At 42.4% G+C, this 14,614-nt stretch overlaps 1 protein-coding gene across 1 annotated transcript in view; it reads left to right on the top strand.

Moving 5' to 3' along the window:
• Positions 1-14,614, top strand: part of LOC139924703 (contactin-associated protein-like 5) — a 58,430-nt gene that overhangs the window by 17,155 nt on the left and 26,661 nt on the right. The window contains exons 4-10 of the mRNA XM_071915815.2: positions 1,591-1,738; positions 6,685-6,888; positions 8,294-8,478; positions 9,245-9,388; positions 10,508-10,775; positions 14,057-14,200; positions 14,375-14,534. Of these exons, the coding sequence (XP_071771916.1) occupies positions 1,591-1,738; positions 6,685-6,888; positions 8,294-8,478; positions 9,245-9,388; positions 10,508-10,775; positions 14,057-14,200; positions 14,375-14,534 (1,253 nt within the window). The remainder of the gene's footprint in view (positions 1-1,590; positions 1,739-6,684; positions 6,889-8,293; positions 8,479-9,244; positions 9,389-10,507; positions 10,776-14,056; positions 14,201-14,374; positions 14,535-14,614) is intronic.

The following is a 14,614-nucleotide window of genomic DNA, read 5'->3' as shown; positions in this document are numbered from 1 at the left end:
TTAGCCAGACAGAAAGTTGGGAGTCTAGAAAAGACTGAGATAACACAATGCCTCTGCTGTTCTATTCAGAATACTAAATTTGAATTTGATATTGAATGTTATTTTTCCTTTCGGGTTGCTGAGACTTGTCTGCCCAGTGCAGCATTTCTTAAACTAGGCCCAAAATAGGTCATGGCTCAACCTCTGCATGACAAAAATACCAGCATGTTTTCATTAGCCTGATTCCCAGGACAGGACCAAAATTGACTAAATTTGAGTCTTGGGCTGAAAGCGTTTAGGAAACTCCAGTGTCATGAATATGTATTCCATGTTTTGACGAGGCAAACATGTTTTCTGTAATTTCATTTGCCAAAAGATGCTCTTCGCGGCTCGGAACACTGAAATAATACATGTGCCTCGGAACGAACGTGTAAAACCCCCAGTGAAATTTGTTAATGCCTCTCTCTGCACCGACGTGAATTACTGTGCATGTGTAAGTGCTTAGCTTGCACCTCTTTTAAGATTCCGCCGCAAGGCTCCACTTAAATGGCTCAAAATAGGAAAGCGCTGGCATAAATCACAATAACAGCCTTAATAGTTACCTTGTCGGAGTGTCTCCTTCATTATCTACAAAGAAGCCGGATCCTGGTGTATTTATTTCCTCGGAGAGAGATTCTGCCTCTACTTTGCAGCGCTCCAAAGGCATCGTACAGTCATTTGTGCCACCAGTCAGCACTCCTTCCCCGTATGCCATTGTGCTTTCAGCTGCCGGAGAAAGCTGAATTATTGGCCTTGCTTGACTTTGTTGGGCTATTCACAAAGCCCGGAGCTCCGGTGTCAACAATCTATCTTTCCGTTACTTTCTAATACACGTCGTTATCGATTTGACGCGTCACCTGCCTCAAATCCGTTATGAAGAGCCCTGGTAATCAGTCATCTGAAGGTTTTTTTTTTCTTACCCCACAACACCCCCCTCTCCCCCCGGCTTCTCTCTCTGTCTTTGTATTTCTCTCTCCCTCTCTCTGTTTCTCTGCTTATATCCCCTGGCTTTTATGGGCGCAGACTGTTGATGCTGTGGAGGGTAGAGGGGGATGGAAATGAAGAAGAATAATGACATCTCACCATTTCACTGAGAGGTTTTCATTTTTATCTCCCGGGGAGAAGACACAATGCAAGACCCCTTGTTTTTCTACTTGCCACTTGCCACACTGGTCATTTTTACCCCCCCCCCCCCCACCCCACCCTGCCTCAGACCTGTTTCAGCGGATATTCTCATATTTCCACACCACACAATGATTCTTATCTCTTTTCATCAAATAGTATGTTCAAGGAGAGGAAAAGACATTGCCCTTGGGTTTGCCTCGTCAGCACTTTGTTGTTCTCCGTGCTATTCAAAGGATTTAGATGTTTTTCTGCTTCGATTTCAAGCGTTCAGCTAAAATGAAAGGACTTTTCTACTCCCTGGTGAAAAGATTACTATTCATTTTATACGCATCTAAGGTCAGGTTCTGTTATTCTTCAGTGGAACTATGGTAATTTGTCTGCTTCAATTATATACTGCCATCATAACCAAGATCTACTATCAATCTATGTGTTTCTGTGGGCCAACAGAGGTTTGTAGGGAACGTGAATTCGGAGGCCGTCGTCCAGAACAAGCTCTCCCATTCTGTCAGAACCCGTTTCCTGCGTTTCATCCCTCTGGACTGGAACCCCAGTGGCTGGCTGGGCCTCAGAGTGGAGGTGTATGGCTGTTCCTACAGTGAGTAATGCTGCAGTTACACCACCACATACAGGAGTTCATTTATACAGCAAAACCTGCAGTTACACCACATAGAAGAGTTCATTTATACAGCAAAACCTGCAGTTATACCACATAGAAGAATTCATTTATACAGCAAACACTTCAGTTACACCACCACATACAAGAACTCATTTGCACCCAAACACCTGCAGTAGAAAGGTAAATTTATACAGCAAACCCTGCATTTACACCACCTAGAAGGGTAAATTTATACAGCAAACCTTGCAGTTACACCACCAAGGATGGTTGATTTATACACTGAATGTACAAAATATTAGGGACATCTTCCTGATATTGAGATGCAGCCCCGTTTGCACAGTCCACATCTCAATTGTCTCAAAGCTTAAAAATCATTCTGTAACTCATCTGTTTCTTTACATCTCCTCCTTTGTGATTGGTATAGATTTGAACACTGGTGTCATTTTAGTTTTTCCAGTCACCATTAATGTCTATGTATTTGCTACAGTCAGAAACTACGACTGTCTGTTCTCCTGCAGGTTTAGTCCTACATCCTGGAAGTCCCATTGTTTTCAAAAATACATTAAAAACAGCTGGCAGAGATGTACTGCGGCCTTGACTATCATAATCTATCATATTGAACAACAAATTTTTTCTATTACTGCGCACTGTTACGTACTTTATGGCAAAACAAAGAGTGGGAGGCAAATATGCATGATGATGATTCAATTCTGCCAGAATGGAACTACTTTTGATATGATTGCAACTGCTATGATTGTGTTTGTTTTTGATTGTGTTTGTGTTTGTTTTGCTGTCATCTACCAAATAGAGGTAATCTGAATCTCATATTTGCGTTATGCACAAAACACAGGTGTTTGTTTTGTTTACATTGTTACAACAATGCTAACAACATAGATCACAATATAAATCATACAGATATAAATCAAGCCCAAGCTTAGCTTATGGGCTCAATAAAGAGTCAAAAAGATTTTGAGCTTGTAAAAAAGATTCTGAGCTTGTGAAATGATTTTTGCAAATAATTTGAGACTTTCAGTTGTATATCACCATTTGTGAACATGTGAAAACATTTTGCATGAATGTATTTGAATGTGTAAAAAAAGATTTAAGCAAACAAAAATAATGTGTAAATGTGTAGAAAAGATTTGTAGTTGTAAACAACATTTTGTGAATGTGTAAATAACATTTGTGGACAAATTATTTCAAATGTGAGGTTGCAAAAAAAATCAGAGCAAACAGATATAGTTTTGTGAATGTGTAATGAAAGATTCAGCGCAGCAAACTGTGTGAAAAATGTCGCTCAAAGTTTAAGTCTGTTCATGTGACATCCAGCTTACAAACACGGATTTTTGACCCCGTTTTGCCTCGGGAGTCTACTAGCCAATGGGAACGCTATTCAACCCTAACCCACGTGGGGTCCCAGAAGACGTATCGGCAGCGCTCATCATGACGAACTCCGACAGCGAACGGAAGATTGCGCTTGTTTTTAACGCCGGGACGCTCGGGCTTGACGTAGGCAGAGTTAGCCGATAAAATATACGTCACATGCTGCACAACAACCAGAGGACTAGGTCAAAAATCATAAACAATGTAATTTTTATGAAATCAAAGAATATCAGAAACAATAGTGGAGCATTTGAGGCAGCACTACCGGCTGCCTTTTAGTACTTTATTTTATCGGCTAACTCCGCCTACGTCAAGCCCGAGCGCCCCGGTGTTAAAAACAAGCGCAGACTTCCGCTCGCTGTCAGAACGCTGCTGATATATCTCCTGGGACATTTGGTAACCGTTAACGCATTAGCAAAATGCCACCTGTACGGTGCAGCCTGCAGTTACTCAGCTGAGATATTAATGTAAAGCAGGTGTCTGTTGCTATGTGCTGCCCTTAGTTCTGTAGCTCTCCAGCTGTTAGCTGCTACGAACTCTGACAGGAGGAGGACTGCAGCTGTTTGACCAGAGTGCCAGAACCGATCGCCCCCTGATTGGATAGTAAAACTCACTCCCTGATTGGATAGTCAAAAGAGTAGCGTTCCCATTGGCTAGTAGACTCCCGAGGCAAAACAGGGTCAAAAATCCGTGCTTGTAACCTGGATGTCACATGAACAGACTTAAACTGTGAGCGACATTTTTCACGCAGAGTTTGCTGCGCTGAATCCTTCATTACACATTCACAAAACTATATCTGTTTGCTCTGATTTTTTTTGCAACCTCACATTTGAAATAATTTGTCCACAAATGTTATTTACACATTCACAAAATGTTGTTTACAACTACAAATCTTTTCTACACATTTACACATTATTTTTGTTTCCTTAAATCTTTTTTACACATTCACACATTCAAATACATTCATGCAAAATGTTTTCACATGTTCACAAATGGTGATATACAACTGCAAGTCTCAAATTATTTGCAAAAATCATTTCACAAGCTCAGAATCTTTTTTACAAGCTCAAAATCTTTTTGACTCTTTATTGAGCCCATATTAGATAAGTAGTTACATCACAGTTACTAATACTAATGCTAATACTAATACTAATACTAATGCTAATACCAGGGTCATCACTAGAGTTTCAAAAAAAGGAAAACAAAAATAAATATAAATGCTTGTCTACCATGGCTTTCGTGAGTGGAATATACAGTAGATATATAATATGAATAATATAGGAAAAACATTTTTTGGGAGAATTTGCAAGTTATCCCATTCATAATTATTTCGTATTATTTGTGAACAACAATATGAGTAATATATATAATATGAGTTTTGCTGCCACTATTTGCTGCCACTATTTGCTGCCACTGACAAATAGCCTACTAATAATGCTAATGCTAATACTAATAATGCTAATGCTAATACTAGTAGCAATACTAAAATTAATGCCAAATAATACTAACATAAATCCAATTTATTATAACCTTTATTTATCCAGGGACAGACCACCATGCTCCTTTCCAGCAATGTCCTGCTTCACATTCATACAGTTACAGACATGGCAGCTGGTGGCCATTTTGAACACTCGGGGTGGGAAACTCTCCCTGGAAGATTGGCATAGGCTCTATATACAACTAGCATTACTTCAACACATAAGTGAGGACTTCAGCTTAGCAGGTAGGTTAGTTGTCTAGCTAGTTATAAGCTACTAGCTAGCTAGGCCAATTACATATAAATGTGAACCTATAGGCCTATCTGGATTCATATGTTTCTAATGTTTTTTCAGTGGGGAATATGTGAATGTTTGTATGGTGTACAGCTTGGTACACAACAGTAGGACAGAGCTGGACTGTAGCTTGCTCTTCGAGGTAGTTTCCAAGAGTGTCCAAGTGGCCACCGTGTGAATAAGCTGAACTCACATGCTTCTAGGTGGCCACTGAGCAGCTCCTCTAGAGCAGTTGGGGGTTCAGTGCCTTGCTCAAGAGCACTGCAGTGGAAGTTATTGAGGGAGGAGAGAGTATTTCTCATTCACTTTCCCCACCCAGATTCTCAGGTCGAGAGATTCAAACCGGACGTTTTGTGGCTACAAGCTCACTCCTAATGCTAATGCTACTAATGCATTGTGACGCATTTTATTTATACAGCACATTTTATCTACATTATTGTGTCATCATCATGTATATAACACGGGTATTAATCTTAATCTCACCATCTTGTTTACCTCACTTATCTTTCTCGTCACTGCAGCTAATACACTGGAGGTTAAAGGCTGCACTTGTGATAGTAATGAGAAGTAAAAAAAGGCCAGATTTTTGTGATCTTGCATGATAGGAGGAAACGCTGAGCAGACACAGTAGCATACACAGTAACATTAATCGAGACAGGTAATGGCAGGCAGCCTCTGCCTGAGCAATCCTAAATAAAATAAAGGGGAGTCACTGGGATGCCTCTCCCACACATTGTGAAGCAGCACTAACTGGATGAGCCAGTGAATTACTGCACTGTGAAAGACAGTTATAATTATCCCTGAGTGAGCAGTTTTATAATGCCCACCCGTTCCACAGCATGATTCCCTGTATTAATGTTGGATGAGCGAGTACACCACTAATATGCTGTCTCAGAAGCACCATGTGTGTATATATATATATAGTAATGAGTAACACATTATATATATATGTATATAAATTACTATATTAATTACTATATACTTAAATTACATGAGACAACTCTTCCAGGAAAGCACTTTTGAATGATGGCAGATGGACATGAATCATAGAATCATCAGAGTTTTCTCATATCTCAAACTATGCAAAGGAAGGTAGAATTTAGGAGCGAGAGAGAGAGAGAGAGAAACACAGAAAGACAGAGACAGAGAGACATAGACAGATAGGGAACATTGCTATGCAGCTCTCATACTTTTGCATTACAGACTGGCAATCCATAAATTCATGAATCTATGCATGAGTGTCTCTCTGGAGCAGAATTATATATAGGTAACGCTGAAAAAGCCCCCCAAACTAATAACTGGTCTCAACCATGTTCTTCAGGACACACAAGAATCAATTTCATATGAACGGCAAGGGTGAACCAGGGAGCATATAAGCAAAATAACAGCTGTGCAGTTGAGATTCTCCCCATTTCGACATGGAGGCATCCTCCAGTGTAGCACATTATCTTCCTTGGCGATATGTAGTATCGCTATTCTTCTTCTCCTTCTTTTTCTGGTATTATTATTATTATTATCAGGGGTTCAGTGCAGTGTATAGTATAATCTTTCTTCTTCTTATTGTTGTTATCATCACTATTATTTTTGCTATAATAGTTGTTATAATACTAGTAGTAATAATAGTAGTGGTATAATAATAGCAACTATAATAGTTTCTGTAATAGTGTTGTTATTATTATCATCATCCTGTATTTATTTTGATTATTCACCACAAGTACAGTGTGTAATACAATTTTTAAGGGGAATCCTGCTGAACTGATTTTCTTTTAGAGTCGGATGTGGCGGACTTTGACGGCAGAAGCTCCCTGCTGTACCGGTTCAACCAGAAATCCATGTCGACGGTGAAGGACGTGATCTCTCTGCGGTTCAAGAGCCGCCAGGCCGAGGGGGTTCTGCTCCACGGAGAGGGGCAGAGGGGGGATTACATCACTCTGGAGCTGCACCGAGGAAAACTGGCCCTCTACCTCAACCTGGGTGAGAAGCACACCTGTTACCTGCTGTTTAGGTCGACAGAAATTCATAATGTACCTATGAGGAAGTGCCATCAAACTGACATTAGTTAAGAGGAAAAAAAGCAGAAATTAACATTTTTATGAAAGTATAATTGATTTTTGATCATATTGGTGCTTGGTAATAATCACCAACTGAAAGTCATAGTTTACCCACCTTTTTAATTCTCACTACATCACTGACTACAAATAGTGTTATCTGTTATAACTCAACTTCATTTACCTTTAAGTTTCCCCTTAGGGAGATTAAAAGGTGAGAAAAACAACCAAGAAGCGCGCTTCTCCAAAAAACTTTTGCTGGCTGCCATAAACTAGTCAACAGTAAACCATTACCCTCAAAAACAAGGTCAGACGTAGCACTCCAATAGTTAAAAAAGAAGAGTCAATCACTCAGTTCTTCATTTTGCTGGTTTCTGTAATTTCTTTTCTGTGTTTTTTTGGGATGAGACCCATCCCCATTGCTGTTTCTGCCATTGTTTTTGAGTGTAATGGTTTACATGTCAGCTAGCATGCTAGAGACAGACAAAAGCCATCCCACCAACATATCAATATTCAAAAGAACCAACACACCAACAACCATGCCATTAACAAACCACATCAGCCATGCTACTACCAAAAACAGTCCGATTAAGTTAACAAGTTAACAAGCCAGCATAACACAACATAACAACAGATCAATATCCTAGCAAACATGCTACTAATAACCAGCCATAGCAACCACCTTTAGAAATCAATATACCGGAAGATATAGGCTTCTACTAACATAGTATAGATCTGTGACGCCTCTATATATAGAATTTAAAGGGTTAATGTAGTCAACCTCGGTGAGAAACACAGGAGAAGGAGGCAATGGGTCACGGTTAACTGGTCAAGAGGGACTGGGTGGATGAAAGGATGGATTGATGAGCCTCTTTATACCAACTAGCATCGGGGGAGTGATGTGGGGATTTACAGTTGGCTCTGTGTGTGTGTGTGTGTGTGTGTGTGTGTGTGTGTAGGTATTTGTCCTGGCCTTTCCAATCACCACTGGGAATATTACTCTCTCTCCCTGTGCGTCCCTCTGTGCCTCTGTTGGTTACTCTCTCTTGAGCTCTCTGTTTCTATCTATCTATCTATCTATCTATCTATCTATCTATCTGTCTATCTATCTGTCTATCAATCTATCCCTTTCTGTCTCTTTCCCCTCTGTGTGCGTGTACAGTATGTTGGTGTGTCTGTCTGTGTGTGTGTGTGTGTCTACATGAGTTTGTATCCTTGCTCTTCCAATTACCAGTGCACCTGAGCTCCATTGACTGGCTGCCCTCAGTTTAAAGGTTCACACCGGCAGTGCGCGAGCCGCTGCGAGTGTTTTCACGCTGTTTGTGTTGCAGACGACACCAGGCTGAGGTTCAGCAGCGGGCGCGTCGCCGTCACTCTGGGCAGCCTGCTGGACGACCAGCACTGGCACTCCGTCCTTATCGAGCGCTTCAACAAGCAGGTCAACCTCACGGTGGATTCCCATACGCAGCACTTCCGCACCAAAGGGGAAGGAGACTCGCTGGAAGTGGACTATGAGGTGGGTCCTTTTATTTGTTACTGAAAAACAAACCAGACACTGAGAAGATTGTCAGCCTCTTGCGGCCTCTACACTGCATTTTACATTGTGTGCCACCGGGTTGAATTTGGCGTGAAATCTGCTGGATTGCTTTACGGCACAAAACAGAAACGCTTTTATTTTGGAAGTAACACGCAACTTTATTCCAGTTCCACTATTCTAACTGCATAATTTCCACTTCACATTAGCTTACGTACTTGTGAAACATATTGACTGTTGCTCTTCAAAACAAACTACGCCAGGGAGGAGGAGGAAGGACAAGTAGCAACATCCTGTAACAGTGGGGTTTATGGGAAATGTCTAACAGTAATTTTGAGAAACAAAATTCTACACATAGAAAATCTCCAGGTTGTAATTTAACAATGGCACCCCATGCTGAAACACAATCACTCTACTACTGGCTTTGTTTATGTTTTGATTCATTGAAGTGGTGCTACTTTTTCACTTGAAGATTTATTGGTGTTAGCTGTTCATACAGTTACTTGCAAGGCTATACATGTATTTTAAGGCTGTAAAAGATGGGTTGAGTATTATTTGCCATGTCAAACTTTAAAAAAAATCTGTGAATAGCTAAAATCTATATGGCCAAATAGTAGAATTTGATGAATATGATTCTTTATAAATAACATAGTGCATAGTTGTGAATATAGATTGTAGTACTAGTGTGTATTGGAGCAATTTGTGTATCTAGTGCTAAGGGCTCCACCTCTTGTTCCCTTCATCAAAGCTGAGCTTCGGAGGCATCCCGCTGCCTGGCAAACCTGGCACCTTCCTCAGGAAGAACTTCCACGGCTGCATCGAAAACCTCTACTACAACGGAATCAATATCATAGACCTGGCAAAGAGACGCAAGCCGCAGATATACAGCGTGGTGAGTTAGATCCGCAGATTATTAAAGCATCATTCAGCCACGAGGCACGAGGTGGTCATGGCTCACAGGAGGGTAGTCAATGACTTCTTAATACTCAGCACAAAAAAAATTAACAGTGAGTGAGTTTTAATTGTCCTTGCTGCGGGGTTTCACATTTTCCAAAACTGCGAGCCGACCACATATAATGACATTTGCGTAGTCACATGGATTGAAGGGATTCGGGGCAGAAATTGCCTACACGGAAGGAGAAAATCAGTGTGAAAACAAATATATTTTTTGCTTCATCATTACGTTCAATCTGATCCTAACTACTATGTCATTAAGTCTAAATCTATCAATGGATTGGGCCCAGGGAGGAAGCTATCATTTGGAGAGTCCTCCTCTCCCACACAAATCAGACGGGGGCCAAAGAGCCACGAGCCACATTTAATCTCAGACACCCTCTGCCGTCAAAATTCTGATTGCTATGTTAAAAGGCCTTTACTTACAAGAGAAAAAGAGAGCGAGAGAGAGAGCGGCCAGTTTTGCTCACTGACTGCCATGATGGAACCTGTAATGGAATTTCAATGGTGAATTCTCCCTCAGGTGGTTGGGAGGGAATCACATTGAGAGTCAAAGAGCTATGATTGCTCTTCGCTGCCTCGCAGGCGCCGGGACTGATATGACTCTGACCTCAATTGACATGACTGGTCTTCGGGTGCATGTACCTACCTCGACCTCTGCACCACTCAGAATTAAAGTCTATGTTTTTTTTCTCGTCTGCCTTACCATTGGCCCGAGCAGATTGGTTGGGAGCAAATTGAGAATGTCATAGATTCATCTCGGGATGCGGCATTTGCCTGCATTTCTGCTTCTTCTTAAAAGGGCAATTTAAATTTCACATAGCCTCTGAACTTAATCATGTTCTTTAGTATCATGGGGAAAATCCATCTTATTCCACAGGAAAGAATGGATAAAATAGAATAAGTTATTAGGTCTGCTATTTGTTAATTATCTCAGAGAGATTTTTCATGTAGCAGTTAAGATGGTCGTCTCAACATGATTTTCCGAATGCATTATTAATAATGTTGTTGGAGATATGTGTAAGTGTAAGCCACCTCGGGGTTCCTCGCTCTCCAGGGCAACGTGACCTTCTCGTGCTCGGAGCCCCAGCTGGTGGCCTCCACCTTCCTGAGCTCCAGCAGCAGCTTCCTGTCGCTGCCGGCGGCGGCGTCCGCCATGGGGGGTTTCTCCGTCCGCTTCCAGTTCAGGACGTGGAACCCGGACGGGCTGCTGCTCTCCGCCCGGCTGAACCCGGAGCCCCAGAGACTGGAGCTGCGGATCAGCAACAGCCGGCTCCGGCTGACCCTGCACACCTCTGGCCAGCAGAAATCCGAGGTCTCCACTGGTGAGGCTACGGGCCACACACATGCACTCACGCACACACAGAAACACACACACATGCTTGTATTACTATACTTGTGAGCACCTCTCCACTACGTGCATTAACCATTACCCTAAACATCATCATTCTAATCTTAATCCTAAACCCAAGTCTTTACCCTAAACTATCTAACTACCTAAAGAAGTGAGGAGCTGCAAAATGTCCTCACTTTGGAGGATTTTCACATATGCACACATGCCCACACACACATACACCCACACACACACACTGACCCCAAAATGCCCTGTCTGCAATATGGGCTGCACAAAGTCCATCTGGCTGCTTGTTTCTGTGCCTGTGCAATGTGCGTGATGCTTTATTCTACTGAGGCAGACACAGAGAGACAGTGCTGACCTAATCCATCATCCAGAGAGAGACTGTGTTGGCTAGTACACATAATTTCATCCTCATTATTTTCGCCACCTTTGCCCTCAATAAACTCAAACGAATTCTTCATCTCCTTGGAATTACTTGAAGAAAAATGTCATCCTCTGCACGCAGCCTTTCGTAAAGGGGATCGTGGGATTGCTTTTTTAGAGATAACACGTATAATCACGTTTGACTGGGAAAGCCAGACTTTCAGCAGATGGCGGGCACAGACGGAAAAACAGACAGAGAGGACGGCCGCAGCTGGAGAACCCTTCAACATAAAGGCTATGCTCAATCAAAATTCATAAACCACCAATTGGTTCTTTTTGAAGGCTGAACCCCATGCCAAATGAACCCCTTATGTAATAATAGCAGCATGTGCAGCCACTCGATCCACCGACAGGCATTTGCTGTAGATCTGGAAGACTGAATAGCCTACTCCCCCCCAACTGCTCAGTGTCTAGTATGTTCACCTCCAACTGTCAAGGGTTGTTTATTGTATTGTTGTCAGGGGAAACAGATTAATGGAAGTTTTGTCAACTAATATTCCCTTTCATATTATTTACATCTTTAACCAAGCTGCACTAGGCCAGATTTTTATGGAAAAATACACCCACAAAGTGGGACTGCAACAGAGCAGAGCGTCCCATCCCCACTAATTAAGATGCCGTAGATTTGTCCTATTTGTCCAAATCATATTCTGGCATCAGTATGGTCACTAGTGGGCAATCTTCTCCACACAGAAAGTGATAAATCAAAACTTTAAAGAGTGAAATCCAGATCCTAAACAGCAGAGAGCGAGGATGGACTCACCAACATTAGATCTTTTGCCTCACTAACTGCACTAAATTGAAATGAATGCATTAATAGTGGGAGTTCATGCTCTTCTCCATGCATGCCAACCTCAGTTACTGAAAAGAGGGAATCTGTGAATTCCAATTTTGAAAAGTCTATCTGCTCTATGGATTTGAAACAATGACCGCTCGCCCTCTGCTTCTCCATTCTCCTCCCAAGTCACAACAATATCACATGCCTGCTCTCCTACAGCAATGTCAAATATAGTGCAGTGGGGGTGTTTCGGCATAACCTTGAGCTGCAAAGATGTTGCGTCATTTTGTTTCACTATACCTTACTGTATGTCCTTCTCACTTATTCCAGCCTTGACTGATCGGAATTTTGAACTACTCAACAGCTGTCATGTTTTTTTTTTTTTTCAATTTGACAAGTAAATAATAGAATAGTTTGAAGAGCACTGTCACTGTCGATGGCCTTGCCTGATAAAGTACTGTATTTGTGCTAAAGTGCACAAGAGCGCTAATGTGGAAAGAATATTGATCTGTACCTCACTCTGTCCAGTCCATAGCTTATCTTGGGGGGGAAAAAGCAGTCTTGATTGCACCTGGAGTCTAATTCTCACATGAGCAAACATCCTCGCCTTACAGTCAAAACAGGAGACAAATTTTGCAGTCTAGATGATAGGGTTAGATTGACAGCTTCTTATTTTTTATAGATGCTCCGAGATTTGACAAGTAGGCTACAAACAATGAGAAAAAATAACTTGGCTAAATACAAATGTCAACAACAGTAAACTTATTAGCTGTACCTGTGTGAAAAACAGCTTTGTGAGGATGTATGTAAATATCAGCGCTAAGAGGATATTATAAATACAAAGGAAACAGATGACTCAGCTGTCTGCTGTGGTTAAAATGCTTTGTTATGAGTGGCAGTATTCAAAACGACAGTTTTTGTGTCACTCTCCTCGCTGTTCATCTGCACTCGGTTGTCCAAAATGTAAAAAAAAAAGAACTCATGAAGCAGCCATCACACTGGCTTTCATCTAGAAGACTTGGGGAGTGATGTCAACAAACTGAGGATATTTCCTGAGGATAGATCTAGACTCAAACGTAACTGACAGGTCAGCCATAGGGGAAATTACCAGGGTGGTAAGGGAAAAAATGTATTTTTGCGATGTTGTGTAGGCAAATACTTTATTTCACATGAGGTGAGCAGTAGATAAACAGATCACTGATGTCATATACAAGGCAGTAGAGCGTTCACACAGATGTAGTGCGGCGGTGGCGGCTACTTTGCGCGTGCTGCAACCCTGCTACTTCGTCACTTCAAGCTTGGCCGCCGGCGGGTCAGCGGGGGACAAGCTAAGATAGATGTGAGCTAGTAAAGGGGGGGATGCACCTCCCACTGATGGCACTCGCCGGCGGTCCCTCGCGGCTACGGTGCTTATTCCATGAAACAAGCAATCGAGTGGAGAAAAAGCAGCCCGTGGCGCTCGCGGTCTTCTGGGATGACGCCCCACTGTACGCGTTAGGCATCATTGGATTCTGATAGACTCATCGAGCGGGGGCGTAGTGTACGTTTCTCCCGAGAGCCGGGACCAAAACTTACACGTAACAGCCCCCTATTTATGACTTATTAAAATAAATCCCCATCACTGTGCGTTCTGCATGACTCCTTTTTTGGCTCCTCTGAGCTCAAAGCCAAGGGGGGACGGCGGTTGCGGTTGTTTTTCCCCGATCTGACACCGACGCTGTCAGAGCGGCCCCGGCATGTCTCAGTAATTTCCATTCACACCTGTCATCGCCGCATCTTCTTCTTTGATAGCTGTGGCACTGCGAGATGCAGTTTTCAGTCTCGCTGAAAAAAAAAAAGAGAAAAAGAAAGGGGTTCAGTGGATCAGGCTGACTCGGCTTATTACACACCGGATTTGCATAGTGCTGTGCCAGGACTTCTAATTGATTGTCTGATGTTGTGAAGGGAGGCTACCGTCGCGCGGCGGAAGTCCTCGAAGCCTCCTGGCCCTCTTTTTGTGCTATAGACCACTGGATTGTGTGCCATCTCAATCAAATGTTCCTCCTCAGGTCACAGAGTCAACGACGGACTGTGGCATTCTGTGAGCCTCGACACAAGGAATCTCCAGATCACCTTGACCCTGGATAATGAACCAGCCTCCACTATTGAACTGTGGGAGCAACTGGAATCAAGAGGCAATTTTTACTTTGGAGGTCAGTGGATGCTCAGAGGAAATTGTATGTGGCGGCAATGTAAAGATACCAGACACATCTTTTCTGGAAACTTTCTGGTTTATACTGTCCAGTTGCATGACATGATTTGTACAGTACAGTGGCATGTGAAACTAAAGCGCTGTCTGCCTGCATCATGTGTCATTTCCAACCCAGGCTGTCCTTCCACGGGCTGTATGAACCCGACACTGGCCTTCCAGGGGTGTATGCGGCTCATATTTATCAACAGCCAGCCAATCAACCTCAGTCATGTACAGCAAGGGATGCTGGGATACTACAATGAGCTTCAATTTGATACGTGTAATATAAGAGACAGGTAAGGCACATTTCTCATTCATGGAAACTAACTGTCAAGAATGCTTGGCTATTCAGGAGTCAAACTGGACTCGCCTGGTC

The sequence above is a fragment of the Centroberyx gerrardi genome, chromosome 10, assembly GCF_048128805.1.
Source record: "Centroberyx gerrardi isolate f3 chromosome 10, fCenGer3.hap1.cur.20231027, whole genome shotgun sequence".
Classification (NCBI taxonomy): domain Eukaryota; kingdom Metazoa; phylum Chordata; class Actinopteri; order Beryciformes; family Berycidae; genus Centroberyx; species Centroberyx gerrardi.
The sequence above is the reverse complement of the archived record's forward strand: the minus strand, read 5'-3'. Positions and strand labels throughout refer to the sequence as shown.